The following is a 24,512-nucleotide window of genomic DNA, read 5'->3' as shown; positions in this document are numbered from 1 at the left end:
GTATTTGGAATAAAGCACTATTTGAAATAAATTTGGAATAAAGCACTATTTGAAAAAGTTAAGTGAGTTTTTAATCTAAGGCAACCTGAATAAAGCACTATTTGAAATAAATTTGGAATAAAGCACTATTTGAAAAAGTTAAGTGAGTTTTTAATCTAAGGCAACCTGAAAGAAAATAGTTAAGTACCACTCTGTGATTATTTGGGTTTGAAAAAAATGAATTAAGAAATCTTAGGGGAAAATTTGATATTTCTTGCATAGACATTTGTTAAAACTTACATTGTGACACTTTAAACGTGGGTATTTAGTAAAACTAGTAGGTAGCAATTAAAACAAAGGTAAAATGAATAGTGTGAAGAATTGCTTATAACAAGGCACTGCTAATGGTTCACGTGCCTTAAAGAGCATCAGGAGACTGGGACTACCCACAAGGTGAAATTTTTCTCTGATCTTTCTATGATTGACTTTCATTAACAAAGTGTTAATCACAGTTAGCTTAACACTATAAGCAGCCAACACTATTTTTCTTTAGAATTTGAAAGAGAAAAGAGATGTTGACTTTGTGTGGTCCCAATTCTCCTTCTGGGTATTAGGCTAACTTGTAATCTTAAAAATGCACTTACTGGGGCCAGCCTGGTGGCCCGCTGGTTAAGTTCACACATTCCACTTCAGGGGCCTGGGATTCACAGGTTTGGATCCCAGGCACAGACCTACACGCTGCTCAGCAAGCCATGCTGTGGCTGCATCCCACTTACAAAAAATAAAGGAAGATTGGCACAGATGTTAGCTCAGGGACAATCTTCCTCAAGCAAATGGAGGAAGATTGGCAACAGATGTTGACTCAGGGCCAATCTTCCTCACCAAAAAAAAGAAAAGAAAAGAAAAAGAACTGCACTTGCTGCTTACTGTATTTATCTGCCATATGGGAAAATCCAATGCAGCTCCGCTTTGTAGCCACCAGTTATATATTCTTAGAAAGAGGAAAGAGTGGCAGATTTAGTGGTTCAGCTTGAAGCCCTAGTTTTCAAGCTTTTCTCTGTGGTAACAACAATCTTAGTATTGGCTACCAAGGGTAGGGTTACTCTATCCTCTTCCTCACAAATAGAACTAATGGATAAGGGACAATAGCTGAACAAGGATCTGAGCATATCTTCCCATCATCGCCTTAATGCCTAAAGGCAGAGTCACTGAATTATTTAACTCTAGGGCTTATGGAATACTTTGAGATCATCTCCTTAAACAACAGTTTTAGACCTGAGGAAACACTGTAGGTCAAGAGAGGAGAGAACCTGGACAAGATCACAAAGCTAGCCCTTCAGAAAGTTTCCAAACTGAAAGCTGGGGCGCTTGGGCATGATGCCCTGCTTTTTAAATCTGTTTCAACTGGTTTTTTGTTTTATTCTTAAGTTTTTATTTTCTCCCTATAGGAAGAGGGCAGAGTCCGACTCTAGAAAGAGCAGCATACCGAACAGTAAGGAGGTCCCTTCACACCACCCAACAGACCCAGTAGAACTGAGGCGTCTTAATTTTCAAACACCAGGTAAGAGGCCTGACTCATCTTGTCCATAATAAGTCTTTCCTGGAAGTTTTATAGCCAATTGCTATTGCCTCGAGAGATGAATATGTCACTTTATTTCAACAATTTTGTGCTTCCTCCTCTTTTGTTTTAATATTATAGAGACTCACCCAAACATAAGTCTTGAAAGAAAATTAAATTCTTTGTGCAAATCTGAGCTGGGTGGAGAGGAGAAAAAATTGTTATTCGCCTTCAAATTTTGGAAAAAGTATAGCCTTATAAGAATATCTTCCATTTTTATGGGCTTAACACAGTGTATTATTTTCAGTGAAACCTATCTAGAAAGAATTGTGTTTCTCATGAAGTGAAGGGGTGTATGGATGCATGCATGCATGGATGAATGTTACATCATTCATCCCATTGGGGAAGAATATATTTATTTTATATTTTCCTATTAATTTGTGTTTTTGTTACTCTGAAAGAAAGGAGGGAGGGAAGAAGGGATGGCCAGAAGGAGGAAGGAAAGGAAAGAAACAAAATAAGGCAAAAATTTATATCTCTAATATTCCCTATACTAAATCTCACTGACCAATTTAAGTTTCTTACTGGGAGACACATAAAGTGACTGATGATAAGAAAAATATGCTTGTTTCTTAAAATAAAGAACATTAAGTGCTTCAACAGAGGAAAAATATTATTCCTGCTGAGGGGCATTTTGTACAGTATTGTTAAATCAAGCCTAGTTGTATTTTACTTCCTTTTAAGTAAATCTTGTTTATATGAAATGAATGGCAAGTAACGAATGGTAAAGAGAGCTAAAAACATAAAACTGAGTGGCACTATCTTAATACCTAATGATAATGAACAAAGCAAAGAGCCGATCTAAGAAATTGCTTGATTAAAATTTGGTTGTAGTATTATACTACCAATTCTTGGGAAGTTCTCTTTCTGTCAAGTGGATATTCTGACTCTCAGTATGGTACACCACAGATTTATTAAACTACACACTTTCAGTGAGTTGCTTTGAATTGAAAATACACAGTTTATTGTCTTTAGCATATTTTGTCTTTTATATGGAGTTATGTCATAGTAAGTAGTAACTATTCAGTTAAAGAAATGTCTGGCATTTTTAGCAGCTTTACAGATCATCATAAATATGCTTTGCTTTTTTAAATTCTATCTCAAATGAGGTTAGACTTTTTAAAAATTGTTTTTTAAAAAGTAAAGTGATACCCTCATCAGCATAAAAGGTGGAAGAAAATGTTCACGTAGCCAAAATCTCCTGTAAGTGTGTTTTTAAAAGGCTGATAAATGTGGACTATGAACATGTGCATGATGATTGAATAAACCAGGATTAGTGTGGTCCCTTGGATGCCCCTGTTGAGTCGCCCCCCCAGGTACTCCATTAAGGCAACTTGACATGAATTGAGTAGTAAAGCTTCTCAGTTCAGCACTTTTTGCAAGAGTAGTACACTGACTTTTCCAGGCTACAGGCAACTTATTAAAATGGACCCAGGAATTTCTATGCTTTTCACTTTGGCTAATCCAGTGGATAGAGGAGCTGAAAGCCACAGAAATGATCTGCTACAAGATTACTTGCCTATATTGCCCATCCTCCTTTATAAGAACAGCACATTGTAGAAAGGGAGAAAATAATTATTTCTCAGTACCTTGCTGCTCAGCACTGCCGCCACCTCCTCTGGCTTTTGTGTAAAGTGTGATCTGTATTGGAAACAACCTTAGACTTCCGCAGAGACAGAGGCATAGTATAGGGTTGAGTGGAAAGGCAAAAGTAGCCCATAAAGAAGAGAGCCAATGGGAGTGCTGTCCCTCACCAACTCCAGCACCAACAGAGAATGTTTCCAGGAATAAATGTGAGCATGAATGGGAACCATGTAGAAAGGATTATTAGCAGAGTGCTAGGGACCACAGGAAAGGAAATAGAAATGCCTTCAACCAAGAGACCTCCATCTTCGAGTACTTCTCACTCGTACAGGTAATTTTGCAAAGATGGCCAAACCCAAGAATTCTATTGAGAATCTAATTTTCCTAGTGTATGTGGGAATATTAGATCCGTTTATAGAGAGAACCTGTTAAAATCCATATGAGTCACTGGAAAGGAGAATGAAGGTTATAATTGAAGTAGCATTGCTTGTATCACCAATGGCTTTACAAAATTAAAATGAAGACCTAAGTGTATAAGAAACTATCATTTAACTAAGCTTAGACTTATCACCTCAAATGGGTAACGGAATAAAGTGGATGGAATAAGTAAAGAAGGAGAAGTAAAGTAGAGGAAAAGAATAGAACAGGAGAAATTGTCCTAGGATTCTAGCACATCTGTTCACTGAGGAAGCATTGTGTCATCCCCTTTAGCTCGAGTAAGCAATGTACTTAAGCTTGATTTGTTGAAATAGTCTATTTATCTCCCAAACTCTATGATGTGGCCTGCTGTCCTAACCATTTGACAGATTTATGAAGGAAATAGACTCAGCCATTAGTGTGAAATTCATAGAAATGTGGACATTTGCTTCAGCCAGTGTGAATTCCAGTCAGTGGCAATGAATTACCTTAATTACTTGCCAGTAGAATGAGAGCAGAAGGTGGGATTGTTAACCAAGTAAACTTTTTTGTGCTTTTTCCTCTGCTCTTATTTACAGATAATCAAAGGCTTCCCTAAATGATGAAATAAGATGACCCTTTATTAGGTGTTACACCACAGATGATGTTACACTAGTAAATTTTTGGATTTTAAACCAAAAATTTTGCCTTTCATTATCTGAAATGTGCTTTTATATACATCATGCCTTTGAATGTATAATTACTTATCTACAAAGGTTATAAATTTGACAATGTTTATTAATGGTGTGCATAAATAGGGAAAAACCATTTACATATTCACTTCAAACAATTGACTTTCTGTGAAAATCAGAAACCTGTGATTTATATAGCCAGCCTCTAGCACAGAACTTGTTCATGAACGCAAATTGATTTCCACTTCTGATGGATCTCTTGTGGATAATAAATACCAAACAAAACAATACCATTTGAAATTCAGTAGGTCTTTCAGAAGGTAAAGGAAGCACATTGCTTAGTTCACTGGTTCTGTAAATTGTACTTTCCTTAAAAAAAAAATCATCTTGTGAATGAAAAATCTACTTACTTTTTAAGTTATTTATTGTTGTTGGAGAGTATGGATTTAGGAGGCAGACTTTTTTCCCTCAATTCTGCCTCATATTCGAAAGGTAATGAAATATATATTCCAAATTTCATATAAGTACAGTATTCTGACAGTTTAAGTACTTCAAAGAACTGTACCCTTAACTACAGTACCATAAACACACCTGTCTCTGGGTCAGGAAAAGGAAAGGTCGGGATTCTATCCACTCTCACTCAGCTAAGGCATGAAAGGAAGGCAAAGAAACCTGTTGTTTTCAGTATAGCCATCTTTGTGAGGCTGCGGGATGTGGAGAAAACCCCACTTTAGCACACTTTCCAAATTTTGGATGACAATCAAGTCACTGTTAGTGAAACACTGTGTTCAAGCATCTGAACAGGGTGAGGAAGGCTCACACCTTCCCACTTGAGAGCAAGTACCTCTGCTTGTAGATATTTTCCATGACTATGTTTGTCTGTCTGTTAAGGTTCAGATGGCAATATACAGCCAAGTCGTATTTAGAATCTCAACTACCTAATCTATTAAGAGAATATGGCTTACAGCAATAAGTCATCTATTATTGGCGTACTGGGTCAGTCAGAACTAGTATGGAGCATGCAATTAAAGTAACATTGCATGTATCATTCATGACCTACAAAACTTGTCTAGAGACCTAAGTATAGAAAAAAGTATCATTTAGCTAAGGTTAGAATTACCACCTCAAATTGATAGTGGAATAAAACAGGGAAAATGAGTAAATGAGAAAGGAGATGCAGTACAAGAATTTGCTAGAATTATTAACTGCTGATTACATTTTCCAAGCCTTTAAGATCTGTGAAGGAAGGGAAGAAAATACTCACTTATAAAAGATGCCTTTAGAAGAAACCTCTATGAAGCCTCACATTTCTTTGTGGACAGGAGTAAGTGAGTATGCATTAGATGGATGATGGATGAGTTATATGTACTGTATCCATTAGGCTAGGTTGAGAGGAAAGTTTCTATTTTTTTCTTAAAAAAATTACCAAGTCATTTTATAACCCCGTCCCTCAATATTTCTTGTTCTTAATTACAAAGGCAACACATGTTTATTGGGGAAATTTTGTAAAATAGAAAAGAAGCTTGTTAACAATTGTACATAGGTTGTGGCTACACAGGTATTCATTATATTACTGAAATTTTTTGTATGTTTGAAAATTTGTATAAGTTGGACAAAGCAGAAATGCTCTTTTAGAAAAGAAAAATTATTCATTATCCTACCACTTATTATTTTTCTTCTTTTTTTATTTGACATATTTAAAATAAAAGTTTTTCTATTACTTCTCCAATTTTACCCTCCTGAAATATCTTCCATGTACATCTCCATGCATATGCTTCCAGACTTTCTTGTATGTAAATACAGTTCTTTAAAGGATGAAATGTATAGCAGGTACATAGATAGATAAGTGCATATACATAAAATTTCCTGTTTTAACATTTAACTATATAAAAATAAACTTTTTTTCCAAGTTAGTGTGTTAGGTTTTCTCCTTTTTATTGGTTGATGGTATTGATGTTATTCTGTTCTAGCAATGTCACACAATGTATGACTCTTTCCTTATGAATGGAAGCTAAGTTATTTCCCATGTTTTGCTCTTGCAAATAATGCTGCAATGAGCAGTATTGAGCCCAGTTCTTTTCACATCTTTGTTCTTATTTCTGAGTGTTAGACACCTGGGAGTGTGATTGCCGTGTCCTAGGGTAGGCACTTTTACCATTTTGATACAGACTGCCAGTTACAGATTATTTTGAAATATTGTAAAAACCCTTTACTTGCAGTGTAACCCTTCTGGGCCATGGCCTCTGGCATTGGACAAAATGCCTAAGATAAATATATTGTCAAAAGATGGTGATGTAGAAGAAAATTACTGATATGTGTTCATATTTCTACTTTGTCCCAACAAGCAAGTTTAGAAGTTCAGCATCTTAGAGAAATAAGCCTTTTTTCTATCATAAAAAAGGTGTAAGGTAACATGCAACTGATAGCATCATACGATGCACCAGTCACCACCTTTCTCTGTGCCTACAAAATTCCACCCCCCTCCATTGATTGATCTATCAGTTTCCATCAGAAAATTTTTTTGCGTGCAAAATTCTCTATTCCAGTATCTGGAGCCCATACTCACACCCCTCTCCTTGCCTCCCCCTCTGAAAAAACCTTCAAACAAAAACAAAACTCTAGTGTTTGTACTTTGCACCTTTTAGGAAAAGAGATTTCAAAATTGGTGATCAGATGTTACAACATAAAGGTCTTATTTTCATCCCATGGATGGCCTTAATATGTTTTGCCCTAAGGCATACATGGGTGGGAGGTGATTCATGGGCTGTGAAACGCAAAAACAAACTTGTAAAAAATTAATGTATCAGAAATAGCAGTATCAGCAGCAGAAATGTCTGCCCAGCAACTGAATGGGCTTTGAAAGCTTTTGAGGCATCTCTTCTGATCCACTAATGCTATTAATTGGATCAATGCTGACAAGATCCATTTTTATATAGACTTTCTTATCTTCATATTTTATTTTGTCCTGTAAGAAACTTAGATATATGGCCTGGATTAAGAACACCAGATGTGTTCTTTTTATTTTATATTTCAAAAGCCTTGGTTCATTGAATCTAACTAATAAATTCCTGATATAAAGAAACATGGTTTGTTCAAATCCTGCATTTTGAGAAATTCTACACACATACAAAAATGAATTTTAATTATGCCATCAGTGCTTACCAGAAACAGCATTCCTGAAGTGTCTTTCCCTTAATGATGATCCTAGTCATGGATTAAGCCAAATTGTCATTATTATTTTACCAAGAAACAATTATACCTTATAAATCAATATTCTCTTCAATTCATCATTCATTTGTGAGACAAAGTGTAAACATAGAGTATTTGTGTAACATTCAGAGTATTTTAAATAGTGCACCAATTATGTTAAAATCTGACAGATATTTTGTAAACTGTCTCTCTATGACTGTTAACTTAGTTAAGTACACTTTTGATAGGACTGCAGTCATTGATATGATGCACAAATTAGTTTCTCCCTGTCCCATGACTACAAACTGTTCTCCAGCCTTTGCCATAATTTGTTGGAAAGGAAAACCATGAAGAGAGTATTATCGTGTCATTACACATATGTAGTAACAGAAAAAATCATCTAAAAGATGTTCCACCACTGTTAATAACCTTGAAAGCCCTACTTAGCACAATAGTTTTAAAGTTGTAAAGTGCCTACTGGCGTTTAATGCAAGGTTAAGAAATGTGGGAAAATAAAGCAAGTATTAATAAACATTTCTCTATAGATAAAAAAGTCATTTGAAGCATATACTGTTGATTATATTACTGACTTAGTAAAACATAATAGAACATTTGAAAAGCAAAAACATTGTAAATTAAGGTTTTTAAAAAAGTCTTCTGCCAAATACCACTACAGTTTTTAACATTTTGAATGTATGCCTTTAGTTCATGTTTTCATGGAAACTCGCAATATTTTGATGAGAAGTAACTAGAAAATAAAGATGTGTGTGTGAGTGCTCTTTACCTCCTGCCCCCCACAGAATCAGATGTACCTTCTAAATGAAGTTATTACGTTATTGAAACATTTTCTCAACATGAGTATGGTTTATTATCTCTGTATTACTGCATAAATAGCCCATACAGTCTCACGGTCCCATATTTATGTACATGGCACCTCTCTTCCAGGGTGTTAAATGATTTAAGAGACAGCATGGCATAATGAGAAGTGCCCTAAAGGAGAAGTGACAAGGTCTGGGATCAAATCCGCTAAGTAGCCATAGTTTTATTGATCATGATGACTTGAGCAAATCCTTTTACCCCTCTGAACTTCGTTTTCCTAATTGGTAAAATTAATGGAGGTGGGGAGGGGAAAATAGATGAACCCACAGAGGGTAACCCATGCGAGTAGTACACACTGTCACATCCCCCGTGCAATGCTTGGTGTCTTACCCATTGCCTTGAGGATACAAGCATGCTGTCACTCATCCGTCTTGGATTTTAAATCACGTACAAAAGGAACATTTTGCTCTTTTAAAGTGGAGGTCACAATCTAGGTAGCCAAACATGCCTGCAAAGATCTCCTCTTGGACCCCCACTGGGTTTCAACATAATTTTGAGGCAACAGTGAAAACTGAGGAAGTGTCAGGTAATCTGGGCTTTCAGTTGCTATTGAAAAGTCTCACCCTCTTGGCCCTGCAGTGCCACTTAGAAGATGTCTGCTAAACCTGAATAGTTTCACCCTTCTGGAAGTTTTCCACCGTCTACACCAGCCCTAAAGATGACCCTGGCACTGAGAGTGATGTTAGTTGGCATTCATCTCATGCTTATTGTTATTTTTCTTATAATGGGGAAATAGCCCCCTTTCTTAAGCCTCTGTTGAAAGTAGAGAAATGAAAGCACTGGAAGGCTTCTTGTTGCTAGGAAATGAGGATGAGTGCATTTCTTTGTGAAAGTGTTTACTATGTAGTACCTGGTCATCTTCATTCATTTATCTCGCCAACCTGGCACCTTCAGTGACTGGAGACTTTTTGCCCCCTGCTTTAGAAGATCTTAACTGCCATTCTAGAAATAATGCAGTAGAAAGATGCCAAAACCACTTAAGATTTTATTTACTAGATGAACTAACATACCTAAGTCATTTAACTATTCTGGACTTCAGAGTCCTCTTGTATATATCAAAAATGCTGGACTAAGTAATCTCTAGGGCACCTCTCAGTTTAAAATGCCATGATTTTAAAGTTTTACTTCTTATGAGGAGACACCATGATGTTACTATCACAAATATGTACCCTATTAAAAGTAGCCATCATGTCTTTTTCTCCAACCTAAGGCAGATTTCCATGACTACATCTGTCATTTTTCTTGTTGACAGTGTATATTATGGATATCATAGCTTCAAAATGAAAACTCTGCTGAGATTCAATGTGTGCCATTAAAATGCGTTTATGTTGTGCATTTCTAGCTTTGAACTGATGAGGTCGTGACCCTGGCAAGTCCTCATCAGCTGTGAGCTGCACTTCAAGTTCTTTGCTACTAATAATAGCGAAAGTACGAATGCTTGCTAATGGGGAATCAGAGCAGATTCAAGGGTATCACCAGGAGAAAGCTGATCTCGTTCTCATAAACCCTGATATGATTTTTGAGTAGAAAAAATAAATAAATGGAGTTACAGGCCCCCATCATGATTTCCCATAGGACTGAGAGCCATTACTGGAGAACTTTAAAAATATCAATGTCTCGTTCCCACACCCAGAGATTCTAACTTAATTGTTCTGGTGTGCAGTCTGAAAGAAAGAATTTTAAAGCGCCTTAAATGATGCTAATGTGAAAACACTGGTCAAATAAAAACGTTGGTTTGCAGACTGTGAGCAATGCCCAGATTGCTAGACAAAAGATTGAAAAGATACGACAGTGAGGTCAACTTCATCGCTTTCTTAATGTCTGCTTTTTCATTCAGAATCTAACATGCTTGATTATATCATACAAGATTTTTTAAACATTGGACAATGGAGAAGTTTCAGGGGAATATAGAATAGTATTTTGCAGTAGATCCTTGGTGATTATTTCCTGATATGAACTGAAGAGATTCATATAGAGGAGTTTCATCCCAGGTTTATTCTTTAGCATAATTTTTATGTTGACATTTATTCACTGTGGATACATGATATAACATCATAATATACTTTTTGGTCGGCTAAAGAAAATGATATTATTCTTAATTCAAAAAGTTGACAATTCAGCTGCATAAATTCTCTATTTTGTAAAAAGTAAATGCTCCCTACCCCTCAAACTAAAGATGCTAGAACTTTTAGAACCTTTATGTATGAACTACGTCTGAGACCCTTCTTTAATTTCCATATGTTCAAAAATCCTATCTACATGAGGTAGAAATAAAAGTTATAAAGAAGGAAGTGACTCCAGAATTTAATAGCTCCACAGTTTTATTTGACAGGTAAAAAAACTGAAGTGCTTGATAAAAAGTCATCTGTCCTTGTTCATAGCTGGCAGAATCAGAAGCAGAACTCATATCCAATATTCTAGTGCAGAATTCCTTCTCCTGTACCATCAGATTCCCACAAGTTCTCCTCCTTTTTCTGTGAAACATCCATTCTGCCATTTTTACCTGTCCTAGAACTTTGGTACAATATGATACATACTAAGAATTCTTAAATAATTCTTGAATGCTCTGGTATCTTTGCATGTGGTGTATATATCCTGATTTAGAATGTAAAGAGTCAGTGCAGGTTTGCTTGGATTTCTCTTTAGTTTCCAAAGTAATACTTCCAAACCTTGTGCCAGTGCATGCCAGAAGTAAATATGTTGATCGCATCTTTGGTTGATATTTATGGTTTTCTACTGCTGTTATACTAATACTTTTCCCATCTCCAACTGGCTTTACTTTTTGCAGCTTTGAGCAGTAATTCAGTCCCCTACGCCTCCCTGATTGGCTCTGTGTCCTCCCTCTCTAGCCAAACCACCACTCAGTCCATATATGATAATAACTCTCTCCCACGATTCGCTCGAAAAGGTCTAAACATCTTTGTCTCTGTTATTTTCTCTGTTAAAGCACTGTAATGGATGTCCGCATCATTCCATTTCCATTTCCAGATAAACCTAGAGTCTCTTGTGCCCTTACATTTCCATTCTTGTCATTGGGAGTGCCTCATCTGGATAAGATCACTTTAATTGTTAGACCACTGCCACCCACCCACTCCCTCCACAGAACGTCAGTTAGTTCAATTCTACCATCTGTGTGGAAAAGGTGCAGAAATGGGCTCCAATATTTTGTTCCAAATGCATAGTTATATCAGCAACAAAGAGTTTCTACCTCCAAGCTGACTCATTTTTATTGGCTCTTCCATTAAGATTTTAGCTGACTGGAAGCACACCTTCATAGACATGAACACTAAAACCCCACGTGTCTCAGCACTGTACTAAAATGATTATCTGGGAAAGCAAAGTAGTTTTTTACTTAACTTACCAGAAGCATTGGTAATTTGGCATTTGAGATAAATGAACGTACTGGATGACTTTCAATGGTGGCACAATTTCTAAAATGCCCATAAAGTAATCACATGTCGTGTTGACTTAATGGTCACCATTCCGCAGCCAACACCCTCCAAAGAGTCCCAGGGACAGCAGAATGTCAACATGGCCTCCAGTTTGAGTCCCTCCATCATTCTTTTCCCGCTTCAGAGGCTTCCCCGGGGGCATGCTAGTTCACGATTTTCTAGCCAGCTGAATTTGTATCTCTAAGACATGAGTCAGCAATGCTCTCTCATGGAACTCTTGAAAAATTAATCAGAAAGAAATAAAATGCAAATCATATGAAAAGCGCGAAAGCATTGGAAAGACACAGGAATCACCAAAATCAGCAGTGGATTATTTTTAACGGAATTTGTGAAACTTATGTATCTTCAGCTGGCAGACTGAACTAAGATGAGCCACCCGCTGCCACTGCTTTCTTTTTTTTCACCTTCTTTCCCTCCCTGTCCTTTGACCATTTGCTCACTTTCCTGCGTTCATTTCTCATTAGTGGACAAAGATGTTTACACCTGAAGTAGATTGTAGGTTTGCTGGGGGTTGAATAATGGGGATCTGGGGCCAAATACTACAAAGCTTTTAGTGTGGCCACTTATAAATGTCCAGGAGAAGGCTGCAACCCCAACCTCTACAATCTGCTACTAGTGGAAACATTTTTGAAACTCAGTTTGGTGTCTGATTTTGTCATCGATGATTATCGTCTATGAGCTGTGGTGCATGTCATTCTGTGTGTCCATGTTTGCATGTGAATGTCAGTCACCTACAGGTTTGTGAAATATTAAAGCGATCTTAATCTAGTCACAGTGTATAGTGAATCCTGTAAAGACTTGCAGCATTTTTATTAGTCCTTTTAAAAAGTCTATCAGACTATCCATTTCATTTTTTTTTAACAAATTCGTTCTATTTTATTTTATTCACACCATCATTTCCTTTGCAGGTTCAGATGATTCCGGTTACCCTGGTAACCTTCATTCTTCAAGTTAGTTTTCCTTGATTATGCATAAGTCACTTTATGTTTCCTATCAAGCTACTACTCTTTCCCTTTTAGGCCTTTCTCAATGTCTGTTTTCTTAGTTCACCTTACACCATTTAATTCCACACAATTTCCATTTCACACAGTGCAGGAGAAGGAGTTTGAAATGACATAACAGTCATTACTCAAAGCAGAAGTTGACAACAAGCCTGTCAGTTTTCTCCGCTAGCTAACCGCATTGATTCATAGCACAGTAACGCTTTCTTTTACACTAGGAGTGTTAGTTTGGGGATTATGCTTGGTGACTTTTCATTTGGCTACAAAATTCATCCTTCCAGAGCATGTCCTGCTTTGAGTAACCAAACTATCTGCCTGCTTCCTCACATTAAACATCTTTACTACTCACATATTTTCAGGCCATTTCTAACTATAGTATCCCCTATATTTTGCAATAGTTAGTATCATTTTCATTTGTGTTCAAATGTGTCTCTTCTTTCCTTTTAATAGGCATGGCTAGTCATCCTCCAATACCTATTTTGGAACTTGCAGATCACATTGAAAGGTTGAAAGCAAATGACAACTTGAAGTTTTCCCAGGAATATGAGGTAATTCAGTGGGTTTATATGTGACAATAATTTCAAGAGTTGTCTCCCTTTTTTTGACCATATTCTTAGAAACTAACTTCACTGATGCTTTTTCTTTCAAATATGACTCAGAATCTGATACAAAAATTTATAACAAATAGCCAGTTTAGAAGTATCTGAACAACTGATATAGTAGTTCCACTTTTAAAAGGTGTTGAGTATTTACATTTGTTCAGTGTTAGTTAATGAGGTTGATTTAGCTTTTCTCGTTTTAAGTTCATAGAATATACTGAGTTGATAAGCTTCCCAGTATACGAAATGAATGCCAAGTACCCTGATTCATGCAGAGGCTCCTCACTGAACAGGAGAGGTTACAGGTAAAAAGTAGATTTCTCAGTTCTCTTAGTCAGTTTTACATGGCCTGAAAACTCTGTAAGTATTGAGTACCTACCTATACACGATTTTGCCGTTCAGTCTTAAAATAATACTAGAGCTAATATAAGATAGTGATGTGTTCCCAGCAAGTTGCCTGTTTTTGAGGCAATGGTGAACTGAATGGTATCTTAACGTTCCAGAATCCTTAAAAGGTTTTGTGTGAATTCTTGATGAAAGTGAATGAAAAGTCTTTGTATATGTGTACATATTTGGATATTGTGGCGTTTATCAAGCAGAAAGCTGTAAAACTGGGTATTTCTGGCATTCCCCAGCAACGGGGACCCATAGTGAAACCAATTCATGAATTATTAATTATGGAACCATCATTCTTCTTTTAGGCTGAGTTTAATTTAGCATAAGATTAAAGTGTACAACGAAAATTTTGTAGTTGTGCCAAATACCGAAAGGTTATTGGATGTCTGAGCAGTCCAAATTCCACCATAAAGAGTTTTTAGTTAATGGGAGTCTTACAATTCATCCCTGCTATCTCTCTTGGTTTCTGTTGTGTCAACCTGAAATGAGACTGTTGGACTAGATGACCTCTGTCAGTCCCTACCAACTCTAATATTCTGCCCTATCACATTTGGTAAGAACTTCTAAGAGGAGCCCCAACCTTATGTGGCTAGGGGTATCAACTAAACGAAGAAGCTCCTTATAAGAGTATGTGGAACAGTGGGTGGGGCCTGTGGCAATCTGGATATTTGCTTAGGCTTTCTAAAGTCTTCAAATCTTCAAATCCTTATTGTTTTAAATTACTGTGCTAGCTAAGCAAAATGTGTCTGTAGCCCCATGTACCTCCACCATCACCAACCAGATAGCCTTTCATTCAATTTGCATTCTCCAACATTTTTGTCAAATGTTTGATAGAATACAAAGGAGATTTTGCTTTTTGCTTTTTGGGTTTTTTTGCTCATTGGTTAAGTTATGTGTTCCTTTATTCTGTTTCAAGCATTCAGGAGAACATTTTCAATTTTAGGAAACTCACATTGGATTGTGAATTGTCTTATTTTCTCAAATGGTCTGCTTCTTATTTCTTCCCTGTTCTTCCTCTTAGTCATAATGGCTTGTTTTAAACTATGCAGTATTCTTTAAAACAGTTTCTAGCTTGAGGCTTGAGGCTGAAAATTCAGTTTTAAAAAAGAAAACAAGGCATATGATGAATGCCACATGGGGCAACATAAAAACTGTTACTTACGTGTCCGTTTTCACTGACCAGAAATCTTTACCTTTCCAACCTGCTCTTTACTGTTAGCATGATTCTTATTATTTCGCTATGTGATATTTTCTTCATGGCCTCACTTTAATACTTTATTTGTGATTGTGAGTGATATAATGGGTCACAACAAATTAAAATTTGATAGCTCAACCTGCTAATAAGCCATTAATTCACTCTCTAGCAATATCACTTTAAACCATTGGCAATATCTGCGTCATTCAAGCAATCCCAGTTGTATACATTGACTGCAATAACCGGCCTCCTTTAAATATGGAATTTCTCGAGAAATGCTACATGTAAAGATACTCTAATGACACTCATTTAGCCATTAGATCAGAAGTGCTCCTTCAAAGTAGTTATGAACTGCATGCTGGCAGTGCTCCCATTAAGAACTCCCCCAGTAGCCATTGACATGATAGCCCACACTGACTCTTTACCGTTTATCATGACGATGATCTGTGATTAAAGCTCCCTGGGCATGAATTGACTCTACTGTGCCTTAACAGCCATGAAGGAGATAGTTAAGTGTTGTATTCATCAGTGATAATAGGATAAAGGTCTCTACATAGTATTTTAGGCCACAGAGCAACACTTCAAAAAAATTTTCTCTGGCTTATTATCTTCCATATAACTTTGAATAGAATTTTTACTGGTTTTGAGGGAAGAAAATGGAGGAAAGACAAGTCACATTACTTTCAAACATTTAATTATTTTGGTACAATCACTATGAATTAATTATCCCAGACCTCTCAAGATACATGAAGGTAAATTTGTTACTGTGGTTCTAAGACTGAAACAGAGGTTAAAAACATGAAAGCTGTTTGCACTGATCCTGAGGTCAGAATAGGAGGAAGTAGGTTTAAATTGTAGCAAAGCATTATTAGATCATGTGAGAGACTTCTTTTACTAGAAAGGAAATTGGTCTAAGGCATTGGATTCAATGGCAGCAGGAAGGAGGGACCTGAGAAATTAGTATAACTGCATCTTGAAGGTATTTACAGATACTTTAGGTTTTTGTTTTCTCATGTGAGGTTGCCAAGTCTTACTAGAATTTGGGTAGCCAAAATTTGAGGATGGCATCTAGAATGCAGGGAAGAAAGTCCTCAATGTTTGTATCACTGTCAAAGCCAGTGCATTAAGGTGGTGAATCTTTAGACTGATTCAGAATAGTATGTGTAGGTCTTGCCAAGCAAAGACTTAGTTAATGCCTATGGATCGTTTGGAAGCCAAATGAAAATTCAGATTCCTGGTCCTCACACAAGAAACGCTGCTTCAGTAGGTAAGCTGCGGTGACCAAGAAATCTCCCTTTTACTTATTCTTCCCCAATTTTATTGAGACATAATTGGCATATAACATTGTATTAGTCTAAGGTAGACAACATGATTTGATATATGTACATATTGTGGAATGATTATCACAGTATGTTTAGTTAACATCTTTCACCTCACATAGTTACAAATTTTTTTTCTGGTGTTGAGAACTCAAGATCTGTCTTAGCAAGTTTCAAATATGAAATATGGTATTGTTAACTCTAGTCATCAAGTTGTACATTATGTTCCCAAGACTTATTTATCTTATAACTAGAAGATTGTATCTTTTGACCACTTTCACCCACTTCTCCCATCCCCTATCGCATGCCTCTGGCAGCTACCAATCCATTATTGTTTCTATGAATTCAGTTTTTTAGATTCCACGTATAACTGTGATTATACAGTATTTGTCTTTCTCTGTCTGGCTTATTTCACTTAGCATAATGCCCTCAAAGTCCATCCCGATTCTCGAAAATGGAAGAATTTCCTTCTTTTTTATGACCAAACAATATTGTATTGTTATATATATATAACACACACATGTATATATATACACCACATCTTCTTTGTGTGTGTGTGTATATTTTTATATATATATATCTCATATCTGCTTGATCCATTCATCCATCAATGGACATTTAGGTTGTTTTCAAGTCTTAGCTATCATAAATAATGCAATGAATATGGGGATACACATCTCTTTGAGATGGTGATGCCATTTCTTTTGGATATATACCCAGGAGTGGAATTACTGGATCATCTGGTAGTTCTATTTTTAATTTTTTGGGCAACCTCCATACTATTTTCCAAAGTGGCTGCACCAATTTGCATTCCCACCCATAGTACACAAGAGTTCCCTTTTCTTCACATTCTCAGCAACACTTATTTTTCACCTTTTTGATGACACCCATTCTAACAGGTGTGAGGTGCTATCTCGTTGTGTTTTTGATTTACATGTCCCTGAGGATTAGCGATGCTGAGCACCTTTTCATGTATCTGTGAGCCATCTGTATGTCTTCTTTGGGAAAATGTCTATTCAGATCCTCTGCCCATTTTTTAATTGGGTTGTTGTTTTTTTAATATTTAGTTGTATGATTCTTTATATATTTTGGATAGTAGCTCCTTATTAAATATACAATTTGCAAATATTTTCTCCCAGGGAGTGTCCATTTTAAAAGAGCAATTCAGGTGACTCTGATGCAGGTGCTATGAAGACTTCAATTTGAGAAACATCCTTGGTTTAGGATAATATTTTATAGAGCATGACCCTCCAATCTTCATTTCTCCATTTCTTGAGATGGCAAATAAACCAGTATAGGCATCACCATCAGCATTATCATTATCAGTATCATATACATAAATCCTGTTTTTTTAGATTGGCTGTAAGTAACTACAGCCCCTAGAGTTTGCTTAAGAGAAAACAAATGAGAATTTGTTTTATTTATTATAAATTATTTATTTATTATAAATGTATTTGCTATAAATTATTATAAATGTATCTGTTATAAATTGTCTATTATAAATTTATTTATAATAAATTATCTACTTATTATAGAGCCAAAGGCTATACAGATACACTTCAAGAATTCTTGTTATCTGGAAGTAGAGGACTGTAGATATTTCCTGACATCTTCTCTAGAGCTCTCATCTTGGTGGTGTTCTCTGGGATAGCTTTATTCTTCCCCCTGTACAGGTCAGCTTCTTTTGTGTCTCCCGCCCACATACAGAAAATACGGCCATTGGTCATGTTTTTGTTTATGTAGAGGCCTCCTAAAGAGACAGAATTTTTCTTGCCAGTCAAATTACAAGTACCAGAGAATGAACTCTGAACTCCAACTGACTGATTTTGTTGTGGACACAAACATTAGGACATTGCTACTAACAGCCTACCCATATAGATCTTGCTCCTTCCTTGGATTGGAAAAAGGGAAGTTACTATGGAAAGGGGCTTCTGAGCTGGGAGGACTGACCAATAATTATCCACCATACTACTAGAGAAAAGCACTATGCTGAGTTCGGAGGGGAACACAGAAGGTATAAGAAACTTTTACTTCGAGGATGTCTAGTAGGCAAAGTTAGATATATAAATACAAAAATAAGAACGCTAAGACACTAATCCTAAGTACTAATGCAGTTCCTTAGGATTCAGTAAAGATCAGAGTAAGATTAAGAACTGGGAAAGGTATTGAAGAAAATGTGGTACTGTAGGGGAAATAGGAAGAAAAGGAGTAAGAAGCATTTTGTCAAGGGAGGGATCAAAGGCACGTGGGAAAAGGATGCTCTGGTACTTTCATATTCAAAGTATGGACTACAGATGAGCAACATTAGCATTACTTGGGAGCTTGTTAGAAATGCAGAATTTGGGGCACTGTCCCAAACCTCCTGAATCAGAATCTGCATTTTAACAAGATACCCTGGTGATGTCTTTTCACAATAAGGTGCGTGTGGAGCTGGGGGGAGCACTAAGTAGGTTTGTGATGGTGAAGCAAATTGTTTATGGTGGCCAGTTGGGTGAAATAAAGTTGGGTAAGTAAAGAGGGCCGAGAATTGTAATGAGCTCTCAGTCCCAGGCTCAGCAGTGTCAAAGGTGGAGGGTTGTAATGGTGCAAAGGGTATGGGCTTGGGACCCAGACAAATTTGTCTTCTGACTTGAGCACTTGGTATGGCTGTAGCCTTGCACAATATATAACCCTATGAGTTTCTCATCTGTAAAATGTGTTGCTATGAGAATTAGGGGAATATGTGTGCGTATATGTATAAACTTTAGGGCACACATGTGATGTGTGTGTATGTATGTATGTATGTATCTATCCATCCATCTATCTATATAAAATAAGGGGCTCAATAATTGGTAGCTAAAAACGTTGGACTATTTTTACATAGAGAGCCAATGAAAGGTTTTTGTAGAGAGATAATTATGCTCATTTTTAATAAAGCATCATGTATTTATAATAAAGTAATACAATATTTATTAAGCTCCTACAATGCCTGCCTTCAAGTAATTTACTCTCTCATCAGAGACAAGTCAATGAAAAATTATAATAAACTATAATCAGTCCTATGATACAAGTTTTTTCAGAGTATGACGAGAACACAGAGCATACTTGCAAGGTGGTTTCTTGGGAAATTAATTAATCTGTCATCAGTGTATATAATGGAAAGAATTGGAGCGAAACTGGAGACAGGAGGAAGAATTAGGGGATTATAAAGCAGTTCATAGTTCACCCGTGTTCAGATCACCTACACATTACCAATAGCACTGTTAGAAATGGAGATGCTCTGACTTCTGCACGTTGGCGCAACTGTCCTTTGTAATCTGAGGAGTGAATGATATGGAAGCAACCTTTTCTCTTAGTTATATAGACAAGGCACTTCTTTTCTATAAATAGAATTAATTAACTGTGGACTGGATGTATTCATCTCACCCACTACTGGTCAAGACCCCAACACAAGTACATCCCAGTGATCAATAGCAAGAAAAGCTACAAAGTCAGAGAAGATGCAAAACTGTCTCCCAATTTGGTTCGCAAGATGCAGTTTCCCATAGAAATAAGTCCTAGATTGCATACTCTACTTCGGGTACGTTGTAGAGTTTATACATGTTGTGGCCTGGGTTGAGATAATAACCTCCTTTTAAACATAATTACAACAACAAATTTTCTTCCAAGTTCCTAGCTGACTGATAAAACCTTTTGGACCACAATCCTTCCTGCCATGGCAGTGACACAGACATGAATAGTTACCAGACATCTAGTTTCAAATTTGTTATCAGTAGCTCTGTTAGTGGTATTATCTTAAACATGTTTATTGAAACCACTCTGAAGAGCGGTCTTTTTGTTGGGTTGGAGAGAGACAAGAAACTGTGGTTCACAGAAGCCTACCAGAAGGATACTTTTGACTTATTTTGTTCCTATCACAGAGCCCAGTCCCAAAGTCTTTGCTGCCATCCGTGGAAGTGTATTATCTTTGATCTCAGTGCTAACGTGTCTTCCACCATTTAGCATCCAAACACGCTGAGATTTTCCTCCTGTACTCATGGCAACTCTGTGACATCTTCTGTCTATGCAGTTGATAATGAGCCTCTTATCTGAAACATTCCAGATATCAGTGTCCTGTCCTTCTGTTTCAGTAACAGCATGTATGTGGCACCTTTGTCTAGAAGACTAAAATCTTCACTACACTCTGGTAAGACAGTTAAAGGAAAAAGATGTATTATTTCCTTCATGAATAATAAAATATGTTAACAGTGCCAAGACATATAGAGACAGTAAAGAACACTGCTTACATCATATTTTTAAATATTTAGAATGGGAATAGACCTCAGAGATCAAGTAGTTGAACCTTCTCATCCTAGAGGTAAGGAACAAGAGATTGAGAAAGGAGTGGCTTGCTCAAGGTCACACACCTCATACATGGGTGAACCAGGTCACAAATTCATGCCTTCTTTTTCTTAGAAGAATGCTGTGTCTTAACTTACCTGCTCTAGAGACCCAAATCTTTTACTGTTGCTTTTTACTATGCCATGATTATAGAATCCAGAAACCAAAGTCCTAAACTAGATCAATATTTATATTAAAAATTTCTGTGAAAATGTCACTGTTACCAGTTTGCATTCCGTATTCTGAGGAAAACTTAGTGGCTTTCCTATGACACGCTAAGGATGCATTTCTTTTCATTGTAGACAGTTTCTTCATTTCCACTGGTAAACATTGTATTTCTCCATAAAAGGGACAAAAGTGTCTGTCATCAAAGCAATGACCACAAAGGAAAACATTTCTATTTTGCCTAGAAAAAGGTATATTTGACCAGGTATGCCAGAGGACATTGGTAGTCATAAAGTCTTCATTGCTAAATGTTTTGTAAACTTCCAAGAATTTCTCATGCAAAACTACTTGTCATATTTGCTTTCAATTAGTTTATAATTTATATGTAAACTCATGAGGGTGGACATGCATTAGAGCATTACACAGACGCAAACAAGAAACCACACACACACACCCCCCCCGACTTTTTTGCTAGCTTTGAATGCACTGGATTTTTCTTAGAAGTGGCTCCGGCATCTTCCTGAAGTAAGGAAGTGGTAGATGACAGAGACCTATTTTCATTTCTTATGCAAAGTTGAAGAATGGAATAGACAAGAGAAAAGCCTCCGTTTTAAAATGTTTTTGACACATGAGCCACAAGAAATAGAAAGTTTTTTTCAAAGTTTTGAACCAAGTATGGTGGTTTGTGTAATGGAATGAGAAAAATGAGTGATTTCATGAAATAAAAAGAGTAACAACCTGTTTATCCCTCCTGGGCTGGATAAACCAAGTGAACTTTCTTCGAGGGGGATGAATGGCTAAGTTTACTATTCCAAAGTGGAATCCTCTGACCCTCTAGGACTGAGGGTGCAGGTGGAGGAGTCATTACCCACTTCCTTAAGAACAGAGCAGTCTTCCTGCTTCACATTGAGTCCAAACCCCTCTGCCTGCCGCTCAGAGCCCTATGCTCATTGAGCTAACAATGGGAATAGTATGGCACAGTGGCCAAGTAGACAGGCCGTTAGAGTCAAGCTGCCTAAGATTGGCCCTGGTTCAAGCTGTGTGACCATAAGCAAATAACTGAACCTCTCTGTATTTTGCTTTCTTCATCTCTATAAAGAAGTAATCATAGTACTTACCTCATAGGTAACTAAAAATAAATCAATACATATAAAATGGCTAGGAGACTCCCTGATACAAGTACTCAGTAGTTTTAGTAGCTATTATTTCATCAAATATATGCCATCAATTTCAGAGATGTTAAAAGGTGAAAAAAAATGTATCTTGGAATCAGTGACCTTGGCCTCTTCTCATCTTTGTATTTGGTCAAAGCCCTAGGGCTTTGCTAAACCAGTAAAATAAATAATAATAAAGGAAGAAAACATGAAAACTTGCTAGTTTAACTAATGCAGTTAGCACTTACTATCTTGCCCTTCCTTTTATGCGAATCGTTTCCTGTGTTTGAATATAAGCTTCTCCTGGTCAGGTGTTATGCCTTCTCTGCATGCCATTGACCACATGGCAACAGGCTCACCCCTGGGCACGCAGCAGATGATTAACCAAAGTGTTTGTCTGGATTGATTTCTAACTAAATCTCCAGTTCACAGAAACTCTTTGTTGTGCTCAAAATTGCTAGTACCAACAACAGGAGCGAACAGAACAAAGAGTGGCTTTCTGTAAAAAGAGCTGCTTCTCTCGGTCGACATCTCCCCCTGATCTATCAGCAGTGAAGCCTTATTGTCAGACTTTTTTCCCTCAGAAAATAGACTGTTATTATCTTTAGACAGTACAGAAGTGAATACATTTTAATCCAGACCCCTCAGATTTAACTCCAGAATACCTACTGATTAAACTCCCAGGGCTGTTTTTATAGTAAAGATGGGCCTTCCAATTGGCAATCTGAGAAGATGCTTTCTTTGTTCATAGCTAAGGACCAGCCTCACCAAGTAAGATATAAAAGTACAGAGAGTCCCTTCCCAGCTGGCTGCTGTTCTGTGTCTTGTAAACAAATCTAGCAGGACACAAAGACACAGCAGCTCACCTTGGAAGAAATGTTACATCCAAAACCAGGGTGTGTGTCTACGTGTTTATAGTCTGTTATCCTCTGAATTTCTGTAGTTGTTAGAACATAAACTGCAGCCAAATTCTCAAGTTTCAAAGCTTATTTTTATTTGGACTTTTTAACTGTTTATTCTTTTACCCGCTTTCTTTAACCTCAAACATTTTCCTTACCACTGTTAAACTCCATTTCTTTTATACTTGAGCTTTTTATTGCTTTCTTCTGGGAGTCTTAATCATCTTGGGAGGATCTCATATAGCTCTGGTTTTCTGTTTCTCAATCCTTGTTCTCACACAAATTCACTGTAATTAATTGGTCCTTGACCATCACTGGACGTTGGCCAGAATGTTTTTCCACCTGCCCCCATGTGGAGCCCAAGGCTCTCAGGAAACAGTTAATTCTGAAGGGCCTCTAGTTCCAAAGCAAACTTTTGACTTCAAAGAAGCTATGGCAAGAACTAAAAAAAGAAGTTGCTTTTTGAGTTTTATTTTAATTTAAAATGAAGTTGGGATTTTAGGGCCAGAGTGGTAAGTGTGCACTTAGAGGGATACAATAGCAGATGCTGGAAGGAGCTTTGAAGTTAAGAAAAACAAGGTTCATATTTTGACTCTGCCAATTAGTAGCTGTGCTGCTCACCCCTTTCCCAGTTCCTTCACCTCTCCTTGCCTTGGCTCTCTCTTACTTGACATGAGAATATTAGTATGTATTCATAAGGTTGTTATGAAGATGAACATGTGTTGGCCACCTGGCCTCTTGCCTTTCTCTGGAAAGCGAGCAAGCCACCAACAGAAGTGGCCCTTGATATTGTGAACTTTTATACTCACGACCTACCTGTTCGTCATTTAGTAACACTGAATTTTTTTCACAAGTCATTTTATCTTATACAACATTCCCCTCGCCTACTTCCCAAAAGGAGCTCTCTAAAAGTGATTAAGAGAAGGTGAGTGGTGACGAAGATGGAGGGTCCTTGTGATATCTGCAAAGTTCTTTTCATATTTTGTACAATGGAATTTCTGTAAATTAAATCAGCATTAATTATCCAGAAAAAGTCATTCTCACTCATGAGTAGAGCCTGTCCTCGTGTCTCTGCTATGAACTTTAATGCCCCTAGACAACCTCGTGTGATCTCAGTTTCCTTATTTATAAGAAGACCAGTTTGAATGCCTTCATCTGTTTGACAAACACTTACTGGAGAATAAAAAATGGTCAAGAAATAAACTCTGCCCTGGATGAGCCCATAGTCTCTTAGGAAAAACAGAAAAGAGAACCAATAATTCTAAGAATGTGGTGGGTGTCGGGAGGGGGGAGTTTAAGAAGGGGTAATACTAAGGAGAGGCTTCCCAGAGAGCATCTGAGTTGAGTCCCTGAAGTTTGCTAGAAATGCAAGACCCCAGGCTGAGGGAGATGCACATGCAAGGGCATGGAGGTGAGAAAGGAGCATGGCTTATTTGAGAGACCCCCCCCCATGTGTTCTGTGCCTGTCACTGCAATGTGAGGGTCCTGCTGCTGAGAGGTGAGGTGGGAAAGCTAATTATACCCATGAAAGGGCATGACAACATGCCAAGGAGTCTGCACTAAGTAATTTCAAAAGTACTCTCCAGTCATGGAAATGATTTCCTGCCTCTACTTCTAAAGCTGCGAGTACTCCAGG

General features: G+C 37.2%; 1 protein-coding gene across 50 annotated transcripts in view; it reads left to right on the top strand.

Moving 5' to 3' along the window:
* The window catches only part of PTPRD (protein tyrosine phosphatase receptor type D), a 2,083,106-nt gene that overhangs the window by 1,967,828 nt on the left and 90,766 nt on the right, over nucleotides 1–24,512 (top strand). For 30 of the 50 annotated variants that reach the window (XM_070248854.1, XM_070248852.1, XM_070248834.1 and 27 more), the window contains 3 exons: nucleotides 1,428–1,540; nucleotides 12,698–12,739; nucleotides 13,241–13,338. In XM_070248854.1, the coding sequence (XP_070104955.1) occupies nucleotides 1,428–1,540; nucleotides 12,698–12,739; nucleotides 13,241–13,338 (253 nt within the window). The remainder of the gene's footprint in view (nucleotides 1–1,427; nucleotides 1,541–12,697; nucleotides 12,740–13,240; nucleotides 13,339–24,512) is intronic. The other 20 variants (XM_070248848.1, XM_070248849.1, XM_070248841.1 and 17 more) reach the window with 1 other exon arrangement.

This window comes from Equus caballus, chromosome 23 (assembly GCF_041296265.1).
Source record: "Equus caballus isolate H_3958 breed thoroughbred chromosome 23, TB-T2T, whole genome shotgun sequence".
In the NCBI taxonomy this organism is placed as follows: domain Eukaryota; kingdom Metazoa; phylum Chordata; class Mammalia; order Perissodactyla; family Equidae; genus Equus; species Equus caballus.
Note: the sequence above shows the minus strand (reverse complement) of the source record. Positions and strands in the feature narration are given on the sequence as shown.